The sequence below is a fragment of the Cydia splendana genome, chromosome 1 (genome assembly GCF_910591565.1).
Source record: "Cydia splendana chromosome 1, ilCydSple1.2, whole genome shotgun sequence".
NCBI lineage: Eukaryota > Metazoa > Arthropoda > Insecta > Lepidoptera > Tortricidae > Cydia > Cydia splendana.
In genome coordinates this window covers 15,117,142-15,142,680 of record NC_085960.1, presented here as the reverse complement: position 1 = coordinate 15,142,680, position 25,539 = coordinate 15,117,142, and the positions used below count along the sequence as shown (strand labels likewise).

At 36.3% G+C, this 25,539-nt stretch overlaps 3 protein-coding genes across 3 annotated transcripts; 1 reads left to right on the top strand and 2 right to left on the bottom strand.

Moving 5' to 3' along the window:
* Window positions 1-258: 258 nt before the first annotated feature.
* LOC134797320 (homeobox protein ceh-24-like) lies at window positions 259-4,273 on the top strand. The gene is made up of 3 exons (XM_063769570.1): window positions 259-910; window positions 3,516-3,685; window positions 4,081-4,273. The coding sequence occupies exons 1-3, from the start codon at window positions 439-441 to the stop codon at window positions 4,201-4,203; spliced, it is 765 nt and encodes a 254-aa protein (XP_063625640.1). The 5' UTR covers window positions 259-438; the 3' UTR covers window positions 4,204-4,273.
* Window positions 4,274-9,131: 4,858 nt separating this feature from the next.
* On the bottom strand, window positions 9,132-13,629 carry LOC134796128 (protein jagunal). The gene is made up of 4 exons (XM_063768099.1): window positions 13,370-13,629; window positions 12,225-12,366; window positions 11,326-11,559; window positions 9,132-10,855 (listed from the first exon to the last, which is right to left on the bottom strand). Exons 1-4 carry the CDS (start codon window positions 13,456-13,458, stop codon window positions 10,724-10,726), a joined length of 597 nt encoding a protein of 198 aa, XP_063624169.1. The 5' UTR covers window positions 13,459-13,629; the 3' UTR covers window positions 9,132-10,723.
* Window positions 13,630-17,543: 3,914 nt separating this feature from the next.
* LOC134795047 (fibroblast growth factor receptor homolog 1-like) lies at window positions 17,544-24,953 on the bottom strand. The gene is made up of 12 exons (XM_063766895.1): window positions 24,809-24,953; window positions 24,221-24,451; window positions 22,998-23,198; window positions 21,094-21,275; window positions 20,715-20,865; window positions 20,369-20,601; window positions 19,888-20,137; window positions 19,613-19,802; window positions 19,417-19,516; window positions 19,009-19,202; window positions 18,258-18,395; window positions 17,544-17,695 (listed from the first exon to the last, which is right to left on the bottom strand). Exons 1-12 carry the CDS (start codon window positions 24,876-24,878, stop codon window positions 17,587-17,589), a joined length of 2,049 nt encoding a protein of 682 aa, XP_063622965.1. The 5' UTR covers window positions 24,879-24,953; the 3' UTR covers window positions 17,544-17,586.
* Window positions 24,954-25,539: the final 586 nt, after the last annotated feature.

Below are 25,539 nucleotides of genomic sequence, written 5' to 3'. Positions count from 1 at the left end.
AGCTGAGTGCCATCAAAACTCTCAAAAACATGTTCAAGTACTAAATTGCGTCAAAGTAATAGTAAAATTATAAAATGTGTAGATAAATCATTGTGTACCATAAACACACCTACCTACTTGTCTACAAATGAATAGGCCGTGAAATCATTTCCATATTTACTTACTTAACCTACAACGGATGATAACAATGCAAGTGAGACAACTGAGATACTTACCTACTTATTTTAATATTCAATCGTTATTGATCTGATCAAACTAAGATTTAGATGACTAAATCTATAAAGTAACGCATCTACAGCTGCTTTCATCTACCTATCACATAACACTAATCGTCACCTAGATTAGGCGTGTCCATTTAATAAGTAGCTATCAATTACCGAGTCCTACTGATAACGTCGTTCACGATAACAATTCGGCAGTGCCAACCACACCGCCACCATGTGTGCGTGTCGCCAGAAGAAGGCTTCGTTCTTCATCGAAGACATTCTGAAAGATACCAAGCCGTACAAGAACATTAGCAGTGAACCGAAAGAGCCATTAACGTGTTCTGCCCGAGAAAAACCGGTCCAATGCGAAGCTAACGATTTAAAACCAGAATCTGGCTTCAACGATGCAGATCGATTTGAAAGAATCGAGAAAGAAACCCAATTTAATGTGATTTGCGAGGTTGAGAAAGAACTAGAATATGGTAAAACTTATCTGGAACACAGGAGAAACACTTTTCCACTTTATCCAACAGCCCTCAAACCAAGTTTTCCTTGGCCGCCGTACAAGAAAGATACAGCCTTCGACAGGCAGTTCAGCTATTACAGTGAGTCTATGCTGAATTCGGACCATATACTGAGGAGTCAGCTAGCTGCTAATAGATTCGTACCGCCGTATGTCCCGCAACCATATGGATTTAACAGAGGTGAGAATTAAAAGGCACACTTCTGAACTGAATTCTCATCAATGCGTGGTTTAAGTAAACTTACCTACCATGTTCCACACAACTTCCACAATCCTAGTAAGTAGGTATGTACCTAAAACTAATTGCGTCAGTCATTTCTTCCCAGATGATTAGGTACTCATAAAGTGGCTAACGAAGAAAAAAGTTAGCTGTTTATAAAGTGCTGGTGTTGACCGATATTTCTTTATTGGTATAATAAGCAAACATTGCGGCAACGTTACCGCATCATTAATCGCAGACCCTTAAATAAATATCGGACGACCACCAATTGATGCACAATCTCTAATTCTTGATCAAAATCTTCATTTCATTTCTCCAAGATAGTTTCTTAATTGTAATTTGGCTAGTGCGTAATCGTGAGGAAGTGGCTAAAATTGTTTTCATGGTGATTGGGTGGCCACCGAACCATTTATCCTCCATTGAATCCACGAACGGAGCGGTTGTTGGTAAGTAAATATACACAGGTATATATACTACAGGTATGTACATCTCCTCATTCACCTCTTGGGCTGTCTAAGGGTTAAGGATGGGTTAAGATAACTAGATAAGTTGATAGAGCAGAATCGAGGTGCGGCCGAATATAAAATGATAGACAGGTATTTGCGATTTCCTACAACCTACAATTCAATGGATAAAAGTAATCCATACCTTGGGACATATTAAAAGATAGTAAGTATTTATCTCTAAATAAATAAAAAATAGATGATTAAGCTGTAGCAACTACAGATAAGAGAGTACTAAAGTAATTCAGGAATATCAAAATATTCAAAATCACGCACTGAAGGGTACCTACTGTCTGAAATCTGAGTGCACGTACCTATCTTTATGTGTACAAGTACCTAGATAAAATAATAAAAATCTGCATTTTATTCCCGACTTAGCTGACTGTACTTAGTGAAGTTAATGAGGACACCCTTTTAAGATTATTAATACGTATAACGTATTAATACGTCGTAAACATTCATGCATCTGAAATGAGACTTTACTCTTGACGAATTTTAAAATTAATACTTACATACTTATAGGTAGGTATACCTAAATACTTTAATTTGTTTCAGCTAATTAAGTAGCAATATCTCCTCACTTTGGAAAACAAAAAAACATAACGTTACAGTTAACGTTACTAACAATAACGTTAGATTAGATAACTGTTTAGTAACAATAGTGCATGAGTGCTGAATGTGAAATCTGTAACTAACAAAAAAAGCCGGACAAGTGCGAGTAGGAGTCGCCCACCGAGGGTTCCGTACTTTTTAGTATTTGTTGTTATAGCGGCAACAGAAATACATCATCTGTGAAAATTTCAACTGTCTATAGTTCGTTTTTTTAGCATTAGAAAGAACTTGAAAGAAGGTAAGCGATCTTGACATGTCTTTTAATTGAAAAACGCTTTTTAAAAATCAGTAACTAGTACTTATGAAAGCAGAAGAATATAAAAGATTGTATTAGATTCATAATTGTTACATATTTGCCGTAACTTATTTTTAAATTGTAGATTGTACAACAAGGGCATAAAGTGACCCATTTATACCCGAGGCAATTTTTTTCTATTTTTTCAAAATAGTAGACGAGGGTAAAAATGGACATTTATGCCCTTGTTGTACACTCTGCTTTTCACTTTGATTGCGAGGAAAATAAAACACATTTTCACGGCAATTTACACCACGAAATTGGCGTAAAGCGAAAGAACATAATACATAACCAATTCCCGCCAACTAATTTTTTAATTTTTTTTTTAATTTTCAACATGTGATCAGAGTTTCAGACGCTTGGTTTTCTGCCAATCAAACATTTCGGAGCATTTTTGAACGATAATCGACTCCTATTTTATGTGATTTACTAAATTTAATGACAGAAAATACGGATTTCTAATAAATTGTAGCAAAAATAAAATAATATAACAACTGTTTGGCTGTTGAGACCGATTACCTTAGTCTTAGAAGAAAATTTTACTTTTATGCTCTAGAGCATAAAATGCGATTTTATGTCGTCTACGCACGACATAAAGGTGCACTTTTTGAGCATGAGAAGTGAAAACGTGTTTTTCAATTAAAATACACATCAAGATTGTTTACCTTATTTCTAATGCTAAAAAAAACGAACTATATAGCTATCACGGTTCATGATATACAGCCTGGTGACAGACAGACAGACGGACAGTGTCTGTCTTAGTAATAGGGTCACCCTTTGGGTACGGAACCCTAAAAACCAATAATTACATGTACCTAGGTATAGGTAGGATTATCGAAGTGTCATTTATTTTGTTATCATATTTTATCTTTAGTACGTATCTGTAGAAAACTAATTTGGACACAATACTTGTACGATTATTGACTGTGACTGATAAACTAAGCCATAAGTAAGTCGAATGTACAATTTAACATTACCTACACACCCTCTTAGATATTTGCTGTGCCTATATAGGTTTATGAAAAAAACATTAAATGATAATCTTTATTTCAGGCAATTAGTGGCCCATTGATAAATACCTAAACAACAACCCAATTTCTCTAATGAGGGCGCCACTGAACGGTCGACCCAGTCTTAAACATAGCTTCTCCCACAGTATCTCCTGGGTGGAGCTCTTGGTGGGTCGGAGGCAGACGCAAGGGAGGGCAGGTGCGGTTCAGCGCAGGGCAAACCAGCGCTCTGGAGCGCAGATTTAGCGCCAGCAAGTACCTAAGTCCGGACGAGAGGCGAGCGCTGGCAGCCAACTTACGGCTAAGCGACAGGCAGGTGAGACAGTACTTTTATCTAAGTTTGAGCTCTTGGGGAAAGAAAGGTGTACATAGATAGACACAAGGGAAAGTAGGAGCAGTACAACGGCATGCCAACCGGTGCACTTAGCGCCAGCAAATAGGTAGGTAGGTACCTCATTCCGGACGAGAAGTGAGCGCTCTGGCGATCATCGACAGGCATAAGTAGGTACAGTACTTTTTTAGTTCTTTCAGCGTGTGAAAACGGAAATTGGCCAAGATATATGCAAGAAGGCTCGTTTTACTATTGGTTATAAAATACATAACTGTTACAAAATACACAATTTGCTTTGTTCCTAATAAGACACAAGGTACCACAGACTTAGTTAGCATAAACACCAAAAATACTTTACTAAACACCACCATTATTTTCAGGTCAAAACGTGGTTCCAAAACCGTCGTGCAAAATGGCGTCGCATGACTCCCGACTCGTCGGATATAGGCAGCCCGTCCACAGAGGATAGCGACGACGACGTACACGTCGCGGATGGGAGCTGACTAGGGGAAATTAAGGAATGGACTTATGGGCATTGCACCGTGAACGGGCCATTTAACTCAACAAGTCGCGTATAGACATGAAACTGGCCACGCTAATATACTCTTCTCTTTCGGCGCAGACTACCGGTGTATCAAATTCCCTTCATTTACCATTCGTTCCATTCGCACGAGACCTATACTATGCACGATTATAACATTGACCAAAAACTGACTTTTTTTTTCGCTGATTTGTCATATTCTGGGACTTTGGGTGACCTTGCCTCAAGCAAGCAACACAATAACCGTATTTTGCAAACATTACATCTCTACTTATCCTCGTAAAAAGTAACGCAACATAAAATACCAAAGTACTTTTAAGGTAAGTAAGACCGTCTACAAGCTCTTTCGTCGCTTCTAAAACTTGCGTTTATACACATATTTACTCCACTCATCGGTCGGCAGAGGTCGGTAGAGCTGCTGCTCTACGAGCTCTGCGAGCGAAGCTCATCCTTTCTCAGGTACTTGTCTGAGCGAAGTAGGTATACGTATTCAAATACGAGAGTTCTTGACCTATGACGGTTTTCCCACATTACGTTTTTTTTACTTAATTAAGAACTAGGTAATAAGTACTTAGCGGAAACTATTTTTTAACAGTTTTTGACGTTCCGTTAGGAATAATACCTATGGATATTTGTTGACGACATCAATTTACGTCGATATGATTAGTAGGTACCTTACCTACTTAGTGACATAAACAACATAATTACATTAGCGATCTAGCAATAACAAAGCATAATGATAAAATAATAAGCTCAAACAATCCGATAATTAAATACCTAATACAACCGTAATCCACTTGGTATAGATAAAATTGATACACAAACATAGTATTTTTTAAATATTTTATTTTCATAGAAAAAAACAAGTTTAAGGAAAACCTCAAAACAAACAACACCATTAAAATCGGAGGAAAACATAATAAATAAACTCTTTATTTACATCTTATTTTACCTAATTTAAATTAGGCCCTTAGACAACTTACTGTAGTCAGTATTAGCATACTGTAAAAAAAAAGTACAGTCGACAATAAATGTACACACACATTTTCATCTCCTCCACACACCTCCATTAAACTTTATTGCGTTTAATGGCATTATTCATAAACTCTTGTCAAGTCTAACCTATGACAAGCCCTTGCATTATAATCGTTTGTCCTATGTTTGTCCGTCATTGTGACATTTGTGTTGGTTGGAAAAGGGACAAAAAAAAATTACAGAGGTTTGCTAAGTTAGGTAAAACTGTAAGCATTAGGTGAGCGTTTCTTTTATTTTTTGCCATTTTTATATATTGTGACCTTTTTTGCGACTTTTGTGTTATTTCTACTCAGAATCACGAGCTCTTTCGATCCTAATGGGATAAAAAAATGTCCCACACTTTTTTTCCTATTGTGTTACCATTTCCCCATATACTTTGTATGGCGGTAACAAAAAGGAAAGTTTGAAAAATGTATGGAAATTTTAGGACACTTTTTTTCTCCTATAAGGATGAACAGGGCTCGCGATCCTGACTAGAAATAACACAAAAGTGGCAAAAAAGGTCAAAATATATAAAAATGGCAAAAAATAAAAGAAACGCTCAGGTATGTTACCATTTTGTGACGACTGTACTGTCTGTGTTTGTAAAATTGATCATTAATATCTTTTACAGTATCACTTCGTACAGTCGACGTCAAAGATATTTTTACACTTTTGCATCTTACTCCCTTGTGATAAGGCGAAAACAGTAAACATATATTTAACGTCGACTGTACTAATAACGATGTGGAGTGGAGATGAATTACTTAATTTCGATTAGTCATTTACGTACTAATTAAATAAAATGTTTAAGGACCTACTAACATTATTAAAAATATTTTGACTCAATTTGTTGTATGTACCTATATTAGTCTGTTCGAGGTACGGAAAACGGTGAAAAATATAGATAATACTCCTAAAAATACGTGTGATACCTCATTAGATTCGTAATGATGTCTAGAAAAATGTATTCGAAGCGTGTATTAGCACACAAAAAATTACAAAAGTTATTAACAAAAAAAGGGAGAAAAAAGTAGATTTGTCTTATTTCCCAAATATCTCAAAAAGTATTAAATATTTAAGAAACCAAAATTAATATTATAAAAGAGGAGGATATTTCCAATCAAACATTCCATACACTGTATTTCCATTATTTATACTTCTTTTTCAACGCTGAACACAGCCCTCCGCGCCTCATTTTCGAGAACCGCGCGGCGTGAATAAGCCATTACGTAACATTATATATGATTTTAAAGACATTAAATATTGATTGAAAAATTTTAATAAAAATATGGTGTATTTAAAACATGTTAACAAATGTACTACTTGTATAAATTTATCTTAAAGTTATTTTTTCAGTGAGTTATGCAATTGTTAATAAACAAAATTTTCTCGAAATTCCTTTTTTATTGAAAACGAAAATAAAATGTATAAATAAGTATTGTACAATTTTGTCGCTTTCTAGAGCCCTTCTCATATACATGCTTAATAAGATCACATTATAAAAAAATTAATAAAGTTAATAGTTTGCTTAAAATAAGTTTTAGAATAACAGAAAATTGACGTAGAACGAAAAATCAAGTTAAATTGTAAAATATAAAACAATATTATAACCAAACTATTAATTTTTTCAGAACTTTTATAGCGTGATCTTATTAAGCATGTATATGAGAAGGGCTCTAGAAATCGACAACATTTTACAATAGTTATTTATACATTTTTTATTCGTTTTCAATGAAGAAGGAAATTCGAGAAAATTTAGTTCATTAACAATTGCCTAACTTGTTGAAAAAATAACTTTAAGACAAATTTATACAAGTATTACATTTGTTGACATATTTTAAATACACCATATTTATTTTTTATTTTTCATTGAACATTTAATACCTTTAAAATTATATTTAATGTTACGTAATCGCTTTTTCACGCCGCGCGCGTTTCCCGAATATGAGGCGCGGAGGGCTGTGTTCAGCGTTGAAAAAGAAGTATATAAATAGTAGAAATACAGTTCTGCAAGTATGGAATGTTTAATTGAAAATATCCTCCTCTTTTATAATATTAATTTTGGTTTCTTAAATATTAATACTTTTTGAGATATTTGGGAAATAAGACATATCTACTTTTTTCTCCCTTTTTTTGTTAATAACTTTTGTAATTTTTTGTGTGCTAATACACGCTTCGAATACATTTTTCTAGACATCATTACGAATCGAATGAGGTATCACACGTATTTTTAGGAGTATTATCTATATTTTTCACCGTTTTCCGTACCTCGAACAGACTATATCAACCACAGCTATGCCCCTACGATTATTTTTTTTCAAGTTTATAGTTATTATAAGACTTAGGGGCATTTAATATTTTGTATGAATATGTTTTTCGCTCCTAATTTATACAATAATCAAAAAATCTAAAAAAAGTCGATCCTACAGGGGCATAGCTATGGTTATATACCTACATCAAAATTAAATGTTGTACTTAAACATATTTTCCATAATGTCAATATCCAGAGAGGAAAATGCAGACTACGTTTGTATGGAGAAACGGCCGTCCCCTTTCCTCTAAATGGAAATTATTGTGTTTTATAAAAATGTTTCACTTTTTTTTGCAATTTTGAATAATTATTGGTCGCAACCATTAAGTATCAGGTACCTACCAATTAAAATATTAATTATGAGAATAGTGAGATAAATTTGCGTAAGAGTAAAATAAATATCATGTCATTTGCGCTTCATAAATATCACATCTAATAAAATTCTACTTCATTTAAATATTTATCTAAAATAGACACCAATCTACAATGTTATAAATGTATCTGTCGCAGTCAAAAGTGTGAACTGGTCAAAAGAACTTTTAACCGACAAAAACAGGCAAAACTGCTTTTGACTGAGCATGTTGGTCAAAAGTAGTTTTACCTGAAAATCATTGGTTAATAGTAATTGTGACTTACTATCAGTCAAAAGTACTCGCAGAGATAGGTAGGTTAGGGTTATTTTTTTTTTGCTACGCCCAAAAAACGAAACTGTTCCCAGAGATAGGTAGGTTAGGGTTATTTTTTTTTGCTACGCCTTAAAAACGAAACTGCTGCCAGAAATAGGTATGATTTTCAGGTAAAACTACTTTTGACCAACATGCTCAGTCAAAAGCAGTTTTGCCTGTTTTTGTCGGTTAAAAGTTCTTTTGACCAGTTCACACTTTTGACTGCAACATATCCACTGCGTAAAATTGTATTACATATATAGTTAGAGTACCTATAAACTGTAGACTTAACGTCATAAAGAGATTTGTAGTTTCAGCATTAAGTATAATTGGTTCATTTGACCGGGGCCTTAGAGCATTTAGTAACTGGAGACGCCTTGGCTGTCATTTTCTGTACAAAACAGTCTGCCGACTTTTGCGGGGGATGGGCACGTCAAATGTATGGCTATTTGTACATGATTTGTACGTAACGTACAAATAGCTTGTCAAATAAACGTCAGTCCATACAAAAGTTTGCACAGTTGTGCAAGGTTTTCGGCAGAGGGGTAAGCTCTTAAAGGCGACTCCGGTTATTAAATGCTCTAAGACCGGGGCAGTTCACTTCATGCTTTGCCGTTGGATTGCATCTCTTTCATAAATATGTCAAACAAAAGTGACGCCACCTTCGCCACCCAGTGACAAGCCACGAAGTGGGTTGCGGCCATGAGGGCTTGAATACCGAAGGTTTTTTAACGACGAATACATTTCGTCCAAAATACAACAACTATACCTGTTTAATAAACTTTAAATTTAAACTAGAAATATAGTCGTTAATGGTGTGCTAACCGTACCGTACTAATATACATACCTTGTTTAACAGTTTATTTACAAAATGGCTAGGATAGAACAGACCAGAAATTGTAATCTTAACATTATTGAAAGGTTATTACAAACCCTAACGCCTCAAGCAAATAAGTATCGAATAAATAACAAGTATCAAAACAACGCAGAAGTATTGCAAACAGTTATTAATTATTATACCATTATGGTATACCTATAGATATTTTACACGGATCCGTCTTTTTAAGTCAAGTGCGACATTCTTACAATAAAATTGACAGTGTTCGTAAATAATTCTCTCACTCATTCACACAGGCAGTAGTTTTTTTTTCCACAACAGGGAAAAATCGATTTTTAGGAAAAGCTTAGCTGTACTATTTAGCGCATAGTGGGGATTAGAGAATGAAATTAAAGTGTTTATCAGTCTGGGAATTATAGAATGTGTACTGACAGAGACAGTGCATATTAGCATACATTTGATTTAAAATGGCTTCAAGAATGACTGAGGAACTTACATTTTGAAGTAATTATCAGTTATGTCTAAGTTAATATTATGATCCGCAAAAACCAGGTCTGGCGCTCCAGTTGTGACACGATTTTACGTCACTTCGAGTTGCTCCTTTATAGTAGGTATGAAAGAAATAATTAAGAAAAAAATTTATTACTTAATTATTTCATTGACACCTATCCCTCGAGCAAAAACTATAATAACAATATGTAGTACATAGCCGGGTCCACACAGAGCGAGCGTACGTGCCTCGCCAAGGCGGCGCGTGCGAGGCACGTCTACACTGGCCGTTTTGTGGGCGAGGAAATTGCCTCGCGCGTATGCTCGCTCTGTGTGGACCCGGCTATTAAAATACGTCAAGCATTTATACATTAGTAATTATTTAATAAATGACAGTTTTATCGGAGTCACATTGGTTTTATAGGTATTGAGGAGTATGATAATATATACACCGCCCCATTTGCCGGCATTTAACAGATGATGACGTAAACTTGTATCAGTATCGCCCATGTTCTCGGAGCGCTATCAGTGGCGGAGTATAAGTATTATAGTACCATATCACAATTCAAATCAGTTTTAATACTATATAAGACAACCGCAGTCTATAAAGACATGAAGAAGTTATAATCCTATGTTGTCAAGTGCTGGCATATTTTTTAAATCTGATTTTAAACCACTTCTTACGTCTCATGCAGCAAATATATTTTACACCCCCATCTAAATCACTCCCAAATTAGATGACTATAAGCATTAAGTTAACTCTTATTTTAGTACGATAATTAGAAAAACTAACTACTGACAATGTCCATCGGACTATTCGACTAAGCTCCACTTGCACCATTATTCCACTAACTGGTTAAACCTGGAGTTACCATGGTTACCAGTACAATTTGACACTGGATTAACGGTTTAACCGCTTAACCTCGGGTTAGTAGGATGGTGCAAGTGGCCCTTAAACATTAAAATTGTAAAGTGCCCCAAAAATCTGTCTGTCAGTAGACATTACCTAGAATACGGTGTTAAGTGAGTGTTCCCAGCGGAGTCGCAGTCCCGGTAAAGTAGGACTGTCCGCCTGACCCCCTGATTGAGCAACACATGGCGCGGCTAGAGCCGTCGCCTGTCCAGAGTCGCGGAGGGTCCACACACACTAACACCTCGAGCCCTATTCGGCTTTCCTGAGCGCGCCGCGCGCGCGCCACGCCTTCAGTAGGTTCATGGAGAAGTACAGCTGGAAGAAGTGCACCTGCGACGCCAACAGCACGAACGCGTACCACAGCAAGCCATAAGGGAGGCCCTGAAATATAGACACAACTTTAAAGGACTTTGCATTTTACATGTTTTTTGGTATAAATAGGTCTGTTTGTCATTAACTGTAGAATTCTTAATTTCACGTAATATAACACAATACAAAACCTAACGCAACAGCGACAGTCCTGCGACACAAGGAGTAAATCTCTTGTTTACCTGCTGTTTTTTCTGTATTCTTGTCTTCTATCGAGGTGTGTAATCATAATAAACACTAATTGTATTATATTGTATTCATACAAAACGTATAGGTATTCTTTATAGCTGGCCAAAGAGAATTCAAAAATCCTTCGAATTTTTGTCAAAACATGTTTAAGTTACAGTCATGCAATATACACTTATCCCTACCCCAAATACCAACTTCTCTATACTAGAATAACCTTTGAGAACTACTTGTATATTATGCAAGGTTTTATTGAGATATTGGCACACAAAAAGAGAATTTAGGAGAAGACCAACCTGCCAGAGCTCTACCTCAACCTCTGAGCTGTCATCTTCATCTTCATCCCTAGAAAGGTACCGCCAGACGTCCCCACAGTAGTATATCACACAATACAGGAGTGGCCCGAAGCCCAGCGCACCGATGCCATACGTGTAGCGTCGCAGCTGCCGGATGTTGTTGCGCTTGATGGCAGCCAGGCCCAGAAATGACAGCAGAAGGGACAGGCACCAGATGTACTCCCACCAGAGGGGCTGGAATTTGTTGAATATAAACTATAAACTCTATAAAGTATGTAATTAACACTTTCAGTGCCAAGAGCCCCAATTCCAATACAAAATGAACCCGACTATCGGGTTCTTGGCACTGAAAGTGTTAATTATCCATCAAATGGATTCAAGTAACTAGCTGCAGTGAATTGTTAATAGGCTATTTGTAACCAAGCCATATGGGCCTGGTAGTCACTTACAGTTGTACATGAAGCAAAATGAGCATCAGGTTTTTATCATTTTAATTAATTATGTACAAACGTGCCTTATGAAAGCTAGTCTTACCAATCCAGTCATGGGCAGATATTCACATCTACTTTACCAGTAATTAACTACCTACTTGAAGAGACAACAGTAAATAATTTTAATATTAATTTAAAATATGTATATATATTTGATATACTATTTCTACTAGGCAAGCATTTGTAGCCTAATAGTAAGAGTGCGACTTTGACTTTGGCTTTGGGGAGGTGGCGGCAAGACTTTCCTCTCTGGGTTGGAAGGTCAGATGGCAGTTATTCTAGTACAAGCTTGTGCCTATGCCAAATCTTGGGATTGCATTTCCCAGGCTCCGTGGGGCGTGGCAAAAAGCCGGGATAATGGATATTGTGCTAGCTTGTTTTAGGATTCTACAATAAATTACTAGTCACCTGTGGTATCTGTAGTTCCTCAATCTCCAGTATGAATATGTCAAGTTTGTCCAGGATGTCTGCGGAGAGCTTGGCAATCATCACAAAGAACAATATGTGGTGAAAGAACACACAGTACTTCAGACGAGATTTGTTCAGCGCACTGCAACATAAGGGAAAAATATTACTGCTCATTACAATGTCAAAAGTAAGTAAATAATCTAATAGTATCATTTTCAGTTGAAAACCAAGTAAATATAAACATGATAATCCTTTCACACACATTTTTTTTATCCTTTTTGGCCTTTAAGAATAATTGATGGCATAAACCTCAAAGTAGATTCATCACTAAAAAAAAGTTTGGAGAGCCTGGTTAGTTGTGTGGAAAATCCTCTGTAAAAAAATAAACCTTAACTTGCCAATATAAATAAGTGCAGTGTTTTATGCATTATAGTAAAACATATATGCGATTCAACATACCTTCATAAAAATTGAGTACTACCCGTTCAATGTGATATATAGAACATCCATATAAAAATACAAACAATATTGAACATAAATACAGCATACCATCTAATTGTTATCTCATACCACAACAATACAAATATTTGCCTAACGCACAGCAATTCTCAAAAAGTTTGTACATTTCGATCACATCTTAGATTTCTATAATAATTGGTATGCTGGTAAAGTACATGAAGCTGAACAACTTCCACCATATTTCCCAAAATATCCCAGAAAGTTTCTAAGAAACTATTTTTTTGTTACTAGATTTCCTTACACATTTGGTAACAAAAAAGGAATGTTTCTTAGAAACTTACTGGGACATTTTGGGAAATGTGGTGGAAGTTGTTCAGCTTCATGTACTTTACCAGCATACCAATTTTTATAGAAATCTAAGATGTGATCGAAATGTACTTACAAAGTTTTTGAGGATTGCTCACTAGTGTATTCTATCTATCTGGATTAATGTTTCTATCTGGATTAATGTTTCAAATAATCGGTGCGAAATGTTTCTGTATCTTTGGCTTCTGTCTAAAAATAATTTGAGTGAGCGAACCGTCCCCTGTCACAAAGCTATGGGTTCTAACCTTTTAAATGATTTATAAACTTCCTAGCACATTCTTTATAGGTCACAAAATGTTTAAATAACATTTATATCTCACCTTATTTGATACTGAGCCGCTATTTTCTCCCTATGTTCGAAGTCAGCGCCGTTCGTACCTGTTACCATAACACCACCTCTTGAAGCCATTTTCGTAACTTAATTGCTGCTCAAGGCAGACTGATGTATACCAGACCACTGTACAAAAACACTATAAGTACACCATTAATATAGATTCGTCGTGAATAAGAATTTTCAGTCAAATTATGAATATTTTCTGCCAGCCGAAAGAAATGAAGGATCGAACTGCCAAATGTGCCAACGTTTCAAGGTTTTTAGATCTCGTTCGGAAATAGAGACATATGTTTGACAACCAGATTTTTACAATAAGTTAGAAACAATAATAGAAAAAGATATTAAATTGTATCGATAAATTAATATAAATATCTGTAAAACTAAACAAGAATTAAATGATGAAGATGAATTGAATAAAAGTCTCTTCCAGATTTAGCGCTATCTACTGAGTACATCAGTAATCATTATGTAGACATAGACATGTCGGCTGACACATGATCGTAGTTTGTGTTTTTTTCGCTAGGTAGCGCTTTTGGCATCTAATTGAGATTTGTATTATCTTGGTGCCCGTTTTAGGTTAGAATGACTTTAAATTTTACTTGAACTATTTCACTTTAAAAACACTTTGACTTTCAATTGTTTTTTTATGTAGGCATGGGGCGGCCCATAACCTAATGAAATAATACGAGCTTTGAGGGAAAAACAAAAAGAATATACAGTGAAACCTGGTTAAGTGGGACCTGGATAAGTGAGAAACCTCTATAGCTGGGACTCATGGTGCGGTCCCGAGACTTTAGCACTGAATTACCTCTGTTAGTAAGATAAAACGAACCTCTATAACTGGGATTAGTTGTTGTGATTTTATAGTCACATTTACCTCTATAATTGAGACAGAGAGTGTATTTTACCTCTTTTACTGAGACTATATTTATAAGCTACCACTAACTTTTCGGTGAAGGAAAACATCGTGAGGAAACCTGCATACATCTGCGAAGAAATTCAAAGGTGTATGTGAAGTCCCCAATCCGCATTGGGCTAGCGTGGGGACTATAGCCCAAGCCCTCTCGCGCATGAGAGGAGGCCTGTGCCCAGCAGTGGGACGTATATAGGCTGAAATGATGATGATGATGATATTTATAAGATTACATTTTCCTAATTGTTTTTTAGAATTTTATAGGAATTGACCTCTGTATCTGAGATAACGTCAATCTATGACCTCTCTAACTTGGATTTTATTGATCAATTTCCGTATTCTTACTAACTCTTAGTCCATCCACAAATTCCGCATTTGCTTAATTGTGTCTAAACGACTTCAAGTTTGATTTAGTTACTTTATGTAGTTAAGACTATTGAAACGAAAGCTGAAATCTTGATAAAGTAACACGAATAAACAAATTTTCATTTAATAAATTTCTAAGACGCAATGAAGTCCGTATTAAATTTTATTTTATTTTAAAATATCTATTCTTTGGAGAATCATTCAGAATAAATTCAAAGAAATATTTAAACAGACTTAAAAATATTTAGGGACAAGGATAATTTATTGTAATTTATTTATTTTTAAAGTTAATTACAAAACACCTTATTAACCACCTCTATAACTGAAATATACTCTATTCTCTCTATTAATGGAACCCTCTGTAAATGAGACAGAAATTTATTTGTACCTGGCTAACTGAAAGCCTGGGTAAGTGGAATACCTCTTTAAGTGAGACAAATCTGCTCGTCCCTTGAAGTCTCACTTATCCAGGTTTCACTGTATTTTAAAAACTTAAATGAAGATTTACATGAACATTACTAGCCGCGTATGTATGGCAAGAGAGTTTCCTTAAAGTCAATATTGACTACACGCGCGCTGCGTCGTGTTGCGTGTGCTTCTTCCCAAATCTGGGCCCATAACCTAATGAAATAATACGAGCTTTGAGGGAAAAACAAAAAGAATATATTTTAAAAACTTAAATGAAGATTTACATGAACGTTACTAGCCGCGTATGTATGGCAAGAGAGTTTCCTTGAAGTCAAGATTGACTACACACGCGCTGCGTCGTGTTGCGTGTAATAAAACTGCAAGCGCTTATGTTTGTGGCCTATTTCCAACAGTATTGCCTAGAAAATAAGGGTGACTGCTTGTAACAGGGTTGTATTGTAACTGTAGATGGTCAAGCAAATCTTGTCAGTAGAAAAAGGCGCCAAATTCAAATTTTCTATGGGATGATATCCTTTCGCGCCTACATTTTTCAAATTTGCCGCCTTTTTCTACTGACAAGATCTGCTTGACCAAGTATAAAACAACAATGTTTTCCTTGGGTACATAAGTTTAAGCATTTTAGGGGAGATGCGTGTTTAATGATCCCCTTAAGGGAGAAACTTTACTGTGTTCAAAGTTGAAGAGATAAACACAAGATTTAGATATTTATGAATAGTCCATTTACTTACCTAAGTAACTGCATAGGTACTCATTTCTCATATTTTGCATGTAGGTACTTAGTTTATTATTTATGTTATGTTTTCTAAAAGTCTAGTAAAGGATCATTTTATACCTATGTATGAGTAAAACGATCCCTAGGGTAGGATTAAAATGATCACAGGTGATGCCTTTGTGATATCAGGATTTCTTCGTCTAAATACTTCTAAATCTTTTAGGCCGGTCGGTTCCATAGTGTTTTTTTTATTTACAGAAGATAAATGCTTATTTTTTTCTCTTTTGGCCTTCTTTTTAACGTCATCAGAGGCACAGATTCTGCTTGCTATTTAAAAAGGCGATCCATAATTTTACCGTATGTGGAGCCCTTAGCTTTTCTTCTGATGTCTATTTTTCGGAAGAAGGTAAGTGGCTTCGTGTACATAAATTCGCGACATGATATGTTATGTAGGTAGCTTTGGCCTATACAGGAAATGCTCATAGTAAATTACTAATGAGGTAAAATGATTCCACGGATCATTTTACGCCTACGAAAAGGGATCATTTTACCTCAAACACCAAATTGGAAAACATCGATAAAAACATAACCTTCAAAAAACTTGCGTCAGTATATAAACATCGTTAAAGTATAGCTAAACATCATTAAGATCCGACAGTGACACACAATTTGAATAGAACGTAACATGCTAAAAGAATAAAAGTAACGGAATTCGGAAAATAGGCTTACCATAGATTAGACATATATTTTTTTATTATTTCCTAATAAAATCTCTCTGCGTGCTCGTACCTCCATGACACCAAATGACACTTTAACAGGCAACTGGCGGGGTCATAGGGCAGACGCTTATTGCATATTTAGATATATGGCACCAGTAGTTACTCAGATACGATTGGGAATCATTTTACCTAGAGGGGTCATTATACACGCATCTCCCCTACTTATAGCAGTTGCAGTAGAAGTAACTAAGCGGGCCAGGTGTTCTAACAATTGTAAATGATCTGAATACAAATTTCCAATACGACCTCACGGTGTTCTATTTAAGCTTAACCCTCGGAGAAGCTATGTAAGTGTGAATATTTAAATTACGATACACATACCTACTTAACAAAATTTAAATTGTCGATGTTCGCGGTAGACCAATCTACCTTTAAAGACCAATTTTACAAAAATCTAAATATAAAAAGTGTCCGAATGTTGCCTATCTACCCTACTATTCGGTATATACTCAGTGCCTATGCAGGTATAGCTATGATATGAATGTAGGTAAAACACATTAAACTTATTTTTCATATACCTACTAGACACAGCACAGAACTTACCTACTAAAATTTCCACAGTTGTCACTAAGAAATATGTAGTCGTATCATATTAGGTAGGTAGTAAAGGTTTTACTTAGTATTTGCAATTGGGTGACAAAATAATAATTATTAAATAATACTGTATAATATGTAATTAATAACATTTCATATATTCAATAAACAGTCATATCTTATCTTATCTTATCTCTCTCTCTTCCTCTTGTACATATAGGCAAAGATTAATTTATTGCCTATATTATGTACTTGTGCCATACGACTAAATAATATCTTATGTAGATAGGTAGAGTCAGACCTAGATAAGTCTGCAACGATTTTGATAGCACACGCAGTGCAAGTGTTATTTTAAACGTCAAACTTCTATGAAATTATGACGTATAAGTAAATAACAATTGCATTGCGTGTGCTATCAAAATCGTTGCAGACTTACCTCGGTCTAACTCTAGCCTCTCAATACGATTGTTTTATAAATGTTCTATACTGGCGACTGTCACTTCCAACTTCTCCTTAAGCTCGCTGAATGACGGCCGGTCATCTGGATTGAAGGAGCAGCAATGCTGTATCAACTGGTACCTGCGGACAATAACAATTATTAAATTCTTATACCTTACTGAAGTACCCCTTGCCCTTGGAAATTACTTAAACTACATGTAATAGGTTACATGGCATCGCGTTCAGTGTGTTCGGTTTTAAAGAAGGACAATGATAGAGGACCTTTCAAGAATTACCGATTTGATCCCGATGTATGTAGCACTGGTTTCAGATGTCTGATTCTAATGGCTTTAAATGTATGAAGCCAAATTTATCCTCTTGTACCTATATGCGGGTTAAATCGGCAGCTCTTAAGGTCCCTTATGGCTCCGTACCTACAGAACGCGGCAACCTATATTAAGTTTAGTAAAGTAGTGAATGACAGGAGCTGCCTAGTTGCTTGGATGAGCATCCGAACCTTCATTGTAATTCATAACAAGCTGAAGGCCTGCAAGACTACAGGAAATATATCGCATATCGACGAACTATTGCCTTTTTATAGCTCTTAAAAGATAGAAAAGCAGATTGAGGCTCATCTAATTTCAATGTTCTTGGTAGCCCCTCTGAGAAGGGGTATAAGTCCTTATAAGACACAAGTACCTACATGTTTTCACTGCAGTTGTCCGGCCGTTGCATTCGCTTGCCTTGTCTCAAATAATTGTACAGAAAGTGCACGGGAATTTTTGCATATGGAGTTTCCCCGTATGTCATTATTTCCCAAGTGAGCACGCCAAAGGACCATCTGCAAAGTCAAAATAGGTAAGTATAAAGTAGGTATAGATGGTCAAGCAAATCTTGTCAGTAGAAAAAGGCGCGAAATTCAAATTTTCTATGGGACAATAACCCTTCGCGCCTACATTTTTTAATGTTGCCGCCTTTTTCTACTAATAAGATTTGCTTGACCATCTTATAAATACGATTGTAAGTAATAAATTAAAACTTAAAGATAATATTTTAAATAATAAGTAGGAACCTAACATTTTACAAAGCGTTTTGACGAAGTTTTTGTAGTGGTTGTGGTAGAGTAGCTTACCTGCCGTGCAGTTCATGTAGTCATCAACATACCTACTACTTAAAATATCAAGTGTACTGAAGCATCGCTTATATATGATACACCCTTACACCCTCACTCCTGTATACACCCTCACTCATACATTAGACTTCGTGGTGTAGTAATAGTTGTGGCAGAGCGACTCGAGGCGGACGCAATCATCTACTGCACGCCACGGGCAGCTTCCAGGCCGTGCACTTGATGTAGTCAACATATTTAAAATAACAAGTGTACCTACTGAAGCATCGCTTGTATAATGTCGACGACTAACAGAGCATTTAGATGAATGATTAACTTCACTCACACATCGGACTTCGTGGTGTAGTAGTTGTGGCAGAGGGACTCGGGCGCCAGCCACCGCACAGGCAGCTTGCCGGCCGTGCGCTTGCGGTAGTAGTCGGAGTCGCGCACGTCGCGCGCCAGCCCGAAGTCGGCCACCTTTAGCACGCGCGAGTCCGACACCAGCACGTTGCGGGCTGCCAGGTCGCGGTGGATGCACTAGGAATAGGATAACGATAAGATTTATGTAGGTACCTACTACTAAGTGTCGCAGTCAACGACAGATAAACTCGAACCCATATAAGTTTTCAATCCAAAACATGGTCACTATATGTAATAAAAAAAACTCTTGAAATAAATAAATGAATTGATTAACTATTTTGTTATTTAAACGTAAACGAAGGATTTTACACAAAATACACAGCACACTTACGCCTCGTGATGCCAGGTAATCCATTCCTCTGGCCACCTGAAGAGTAAACTGGACTAACTCATGATGCTTCAGAGGCATTTGATCTCCGCTTGGACCATTACTGCTCATGTAAAATAAAACAAATAAGTAATTTTTATTTGGTAGGTAGTTAAATAGAGGTATTTTAGGAACTTGCTAGAATTCAAATTGTCCTTACTCTGTATTAGGTTTATGTGTTTTGAGGTAGTCGCGCAAGCATCCGTTGGCTGCGTATTCAACTACAGCATAAAGCGGTCCACCTTTGGTGCAGCATCCCAGCAAGTTGATGATGTTCTCGTGTTTTCCGATCATCTTCATTATCTCTACTTCCGACACAAACGATATCATGTCAGCATCTGAATGACCCTCTTAAAAAGAACATGTACTTAATTATGTCACTAGAAAATATTAGCCTTTCTGTGTTAGGTAAATTTCAGACTTTCAATAACATACCTTTCAGCATTTTAACAGCAACAGTACTGGGAAAATTGCTCTCCGATGCTCCACGATATTTTGCCTGGACTACCTTTCCAAATTCACCTTCACCAAGGACTTTTCCCAAAGTCAAACATTGTCTATCAATTTGCCATTTATTGTCGGGAGGAAACATAATATACTCTGAACCGTTTAGGATATCATAATCAGGATACCTGTCCATTATGTCTGAGACCCTTTGCTTTTCTATCCTCACCTTAGGAATTTGCTAAAAAAGTGAATAATTTTACTCTCGTTTCGTGGCATAATTAGTATATTTATTCATACTATTTTTGCAATAGGTATACGTAGTGTGTCCACACTCCATACTTTACTAGTCCTAGCTGAAACTGTGTATTCAATGTTACATGTTTTACTATTGTATAACTTAAGTGAACTAAACATTTTAATGCTCATTTGACCTTTGCGTACCTATTCTAGATTACGGGAAGTTACTTACCAAAGTACCTTCAGGAGTGTAACCGTTGCTCCTCTCCCTTTCTATAGAGACAACTTTCATCCATTGCTCAAACATCACCTCTCTTGCCGTCTCAACGGCATGCCGCTTCAAAAGCCTCTCTCTTTTAAATTTTAATAATATTACTACAACTACTATGAAGCTAACAATCAGTAATGTTGACAAAATCGCTATAAGCCATTTTGAAATACTTTTCTTTTTATTTCCAGCACCACCTTAAAACAAGTCAGATTTAACCTTAATTTAATTACATGTTTAATTACAATTTACCTATTATTTGATTTACGTAAATTTATGTAGGTAAGTAATAAAATAGTACTAAATTTACCATTTGATGGTTTGCCCAAAACGGTCACTTTAAGATAACCTGTAGCCTGGTCTGTGCCAATAGAGTTATTGGTGATGCATAAGTACCAGCCTTCATCCGTCTCCGTGGCATTGCGTATTGTCAATGTATTATCGGATATAGTGTATTTATCCTAAAAACAAAACCAGACTCTTACTAATGATAAGTATGTATTATTAATTTTAAAATTAGTCTATCGCGTGTCTATATACTACCATTATTAACAAATTTTATACATTACGATTTAAAGCGTACGGACAATATGGAAGACAAACTTTTATATTTTTTAATGCACAGTTCTAGAGGGTCATTAACAATGCATCCAATATTCCAATATAGTCGTTAAAAGTAGGTAACTAACTTCCTGAGTTAACAACTCTTGTGTTGCATTGCGTCCAGATCCAGAAATCAGCTTTGCCCATTTGACAGAATACTCCGTAAGGTTCACCGTCGGGCAAGCCCAAACAACGGAGTCCCTGATTACGACTGTTGTGTTTCCAGGATAACCTTTTCTGATGGACGGGAATAGTTTAGGGTAGCCGGCTAAAAATACAAGTAAATTGTAATAGTTATTTGTTTTACAAGGGGGCAAAGTTGTTGTTTAACCACTCGTGCTAATATTGATACCCGAGCAAGCGAAAGGTTCCAAAATTGAACCACGAGCGTAGCGAGTGGTTCGACAAGTGGAATCTTGAGCGTTGCGAGAGTTTCAGGGGTTACACGAGGGTTAAACAAACTTTGCCTCCGAGTGAAACACAAAAATTTTCACCACTCCAACGCGATGAAATTACTAACTATGAAATAGCAAAAAAATTAAACCTAATCAAATCCAAGTGAACGTAATAAAAATATCATTCAAAATCATCATTTAAAAGTCAATTCTACCAGTTAACATAAGGAAACAACTCAAAATTTGCATCTGATTACCTTGCCCCACATGTGGGCAAAATGCAACTTTCTCATTAGTTTTTGAACAATCAAGAGAGCCTTTACCATTTGGTGTGGTGAAAAAAATATGATTATGTGCTGTTATTTGATATTAGTGTGATTTTTTTATTTCATTTGTTCTAATAATACATAAAAAAAATATTCCTAAGTTATTTCTTATTTGTATGTCTTTCCCATCACGGAACAATGGTGTTCCGGACCTTTGGGAGGCGTGCGCGGAGCCGAAGCCAACACGTAGAGGCCCTTTTGACACTTTAATGAAATGTAAGGGGTACACCGAGCGGAGGCTGCCCTTGCCCGTGTCATGGGACGCACGCAGAACGGAACAATGGTGTTCCGGACCTTTGGGAGGCGTGCGCGGAGCCGAAGCCAACACGTAGAGGCCCTTTTGACACTTTAATGAAATGTAAGGGGTACACCGAGCGGAGGCTGCCCTTGCCCGTGTCATGGGACGCACGCAGAGGCAGCACCCGCCAGGGTGTAAGGACTATTGAGAGTTGATGGAATCTAAAATGAACTAGGTTATTGGGTGAAAGCGATGGACTAAGAACTGAGCTATGGGGTAAAAAACCGGACGCCTGCCTAATAAAACGGTATGCAATTTTATTTCCGGCAGACGGTGACTCGCCCTCACAAGATGGGCCCCCACAAAAAGCGACATCTAGGATGGCTCAAGGGCAACACCGGTGTGAGCGGCTCAGGGGTGTCGAGAGGTGTGCGCCGCTTTCTACCCAGTGGCTGTTAACAGCCACTGTGCCAACTCGCGTCTTATGCATATTTCACTTCCACCCCTGGAGCTTATAGCTCTAACGACTCCACTCTGGCCGGCCGGCTAAGGCAAGCCAGAGGCAGAGAATCCTGTCCCACCCACCCTCCTTGCGGGTAACAGAACTCTCCAGGAGCACTCGGGTACGTGAGGTCGCTAATCCCCAACAGCTCGCCACAAGCTGCCCTGCGTTGACTGATTGCACTGGTAAAACCAGCGGGCGATGGGGTCGTCACATCCCTACGCCTTATTATTATTACCCTATATGGGACACGTTGTAAATGTACAATTAAAGAATTTAATTTGTGTACCATTTCGAACTTTGTCAGTTTGTCACAGTGAAAACCAATAAATAATCAATATGTCAAAGCCGCAGGGGATATCATATTGTTGTCACTGTGATAGATTGTGATACTTAAGGCACGATATGTAACAAAAACAAAATCTTGACCGGACACTACATACTGATAATAAAACCGACAAGCTTGTTAAATTTAGTACATACTCTCAGGTACTATCAACGGGGATATGCAACGTATTTTCTTTCTTACTGATTATTAGCCGATGAACATGCTCCGTGCAACCCAAAGGGTTACAGATACGACACGTGTAATTCCCACTATCTTCAGCCACTAGATCATGAAGTAATATACTCCATACGTCATACGTTACTGGAAGAACTCCACCACGGTCGGTCCTTTTCACTGGTGTTATATTATCTTTGTACCAGGTAATGTTTGGGGTTGGTGTACCTGAAAAGGAACTAATAAATTTTATTCAACTACATACAAAAATAAACAACATCTTAGCCAAACCAATTAGTGTTTAATACCCAGCAACGGAACGGTAGCTTACATTCACGCGGGTTCATTATACATTGCCCTTAACTACGTTACGAGTTATATACGACGAAATTAGCGCCTGAGGTCCTAAAGCGAAAAAAGAAAATCGAAATTTCTTTATCTGCCTCTCTATCGCTCGAATACGCAAGAGAGATAGAGAGGCAGAAATCTTCCTCGGATAACCTGATATGAGTGAGTGCGAGTTATCCAAGGACAATAATTATCGTGGACAGAGCGAAGTGGAGAAGGTTAAGCAGGAAAGCTGACCCCTCCACCATGTGGGATATATAGCTACGAAGAGAGATAAATAAAATAATGTAATGCTGCATATAACGTTCTTGTAACGCAGACATTATATATACCTACCTATATCTTAACTCAACAATATTTATGTCATTTCGAATGTCGATGGTTCGAAATAGTATTTACGTTTGGTATCTGAACTCGTACTAAATACTAATAATTACTTAATATGTATAAACAGATCTTAAGGCAAGTGTAGATGGATAAGGCCCTTATAAGCATAAAATAAAATAAATTATTATATTCCGAATGGAGCTAAATTAGAATACCGGTGTCTGAAAATTCAACTTAATTTAGGCTTAGGAATGAACCCTTGAGATTAGAGTTAAAATAACACGGTGTATATCTTCAAAAATCTGCATGAATTTATTAATTTGACCTTAGGACATCGAGTTTATTGTAGGGCAGTGTATAATTTATACCATGAGCTCTCGATCATCCAAGTATGTATATATATAGAAAAATAAACTAATTAGCAGGAAAAAACAAATGACTCGATTGTGAGTTTGTGACGTACCAATGGGAAAACCTTGTTTTAACGATTCTGTGTTTGTTATGCTATTTACCTTAACAAAATGCATGGAAAATTAAAATATTCGATCCTTATTCCAAACAAAAAGTGACAGTACCTTTAGCTTCACATTTCATTACGGCTGAATGTCCAATATCCTTATACTCTTCTTCAAATTCATGTTCAACATTTTTAAGAACTGGGGCTGCACTATTCGATGCTCTTCTGTTTCTCGTTTTCGTGTCGTCTTCAAAAAAATCCACTTCATCATCATAAGGTACATAATATACTTGCATCAAAGGTTTAAGTACACTCCGCGGTAACGAAACTGTATATTTTGCCGAATTCACTTAAATCAAACAAAAAATAATCAGTGTTTTCCTAATTTTTATTTAAATCATTTTAAGGGGAGAATGGGTAGTTCTTTATCAATTATGAATAGGTCTATAGAGCTAATTGTAGGTAATTGTTGTGAATTATTCATATTTAAATCGCATTTCAAACTGTTTTGTGAAGTCAGTTTTTTCTATTACTTACAGATTATTTGTACTTAAGTATTTATTTTGATTTCAGTTATTTAAATACAGGAAGTTGAAACACAATGGTAAATTAAAATATCATAGGTACATACAATATCTATGTAATGCAAGTATTTTATTTCTTTTATACTTCCACACATCGTCGTCATTATAATGAAAATACTTACCCAAATAAAAATTAATAATGAAATTAAAACTTATTATAGACCCCAACGGTAGCATCTCCTTAAAAAACATAATAATCGGTAATAAATTTCACAAGGGCACAACTACATTCAAAATAAACAAAAACACATAACATATAACATGGCAGTAAAACATGCTGCAGCACTGGCTTCTTAAAGAATAAATGACTGGGTTTTACAAGGAAACTGTGACAAGCATGCATGATTCAAACCAATAATCGTATAGGTACATACTCCGCAATTTCGTCACACTTACAAGACGATCGGGTAGGTTGGGGAGTGAAAACGAGGTTAAAATTAGTATGAACGTTTCAAATTTGTTTAACCGATGTACAGTCGACGTCAGAAATATGTTTACACTTTTGCACCTTAACTCCTTTGTGATAAGGCAAAAAATGTTAAGATATCTTTGACCTCGACTGTACCTACCTAAAATAAATGATCTTCAACAAAATAAAGGAATATTTAGTAATATTATTTCATATCGAAATGATCTTTCATTAATTGACTCTACGTATTAAAAAACGTATTTCGCCTAAAATATTTTGTATGTAGGTACCTATACACTTTTCCGGTTTTATTTTATTTATTTATATATTTTATTTTATTTTATTTGGGGATACTTACTGCCTAATATACATAGGTTAATAGACTTATCTACTAGATGCAAATTACAAGCTTCCACATATATAATGCTAAATAACATAAATACG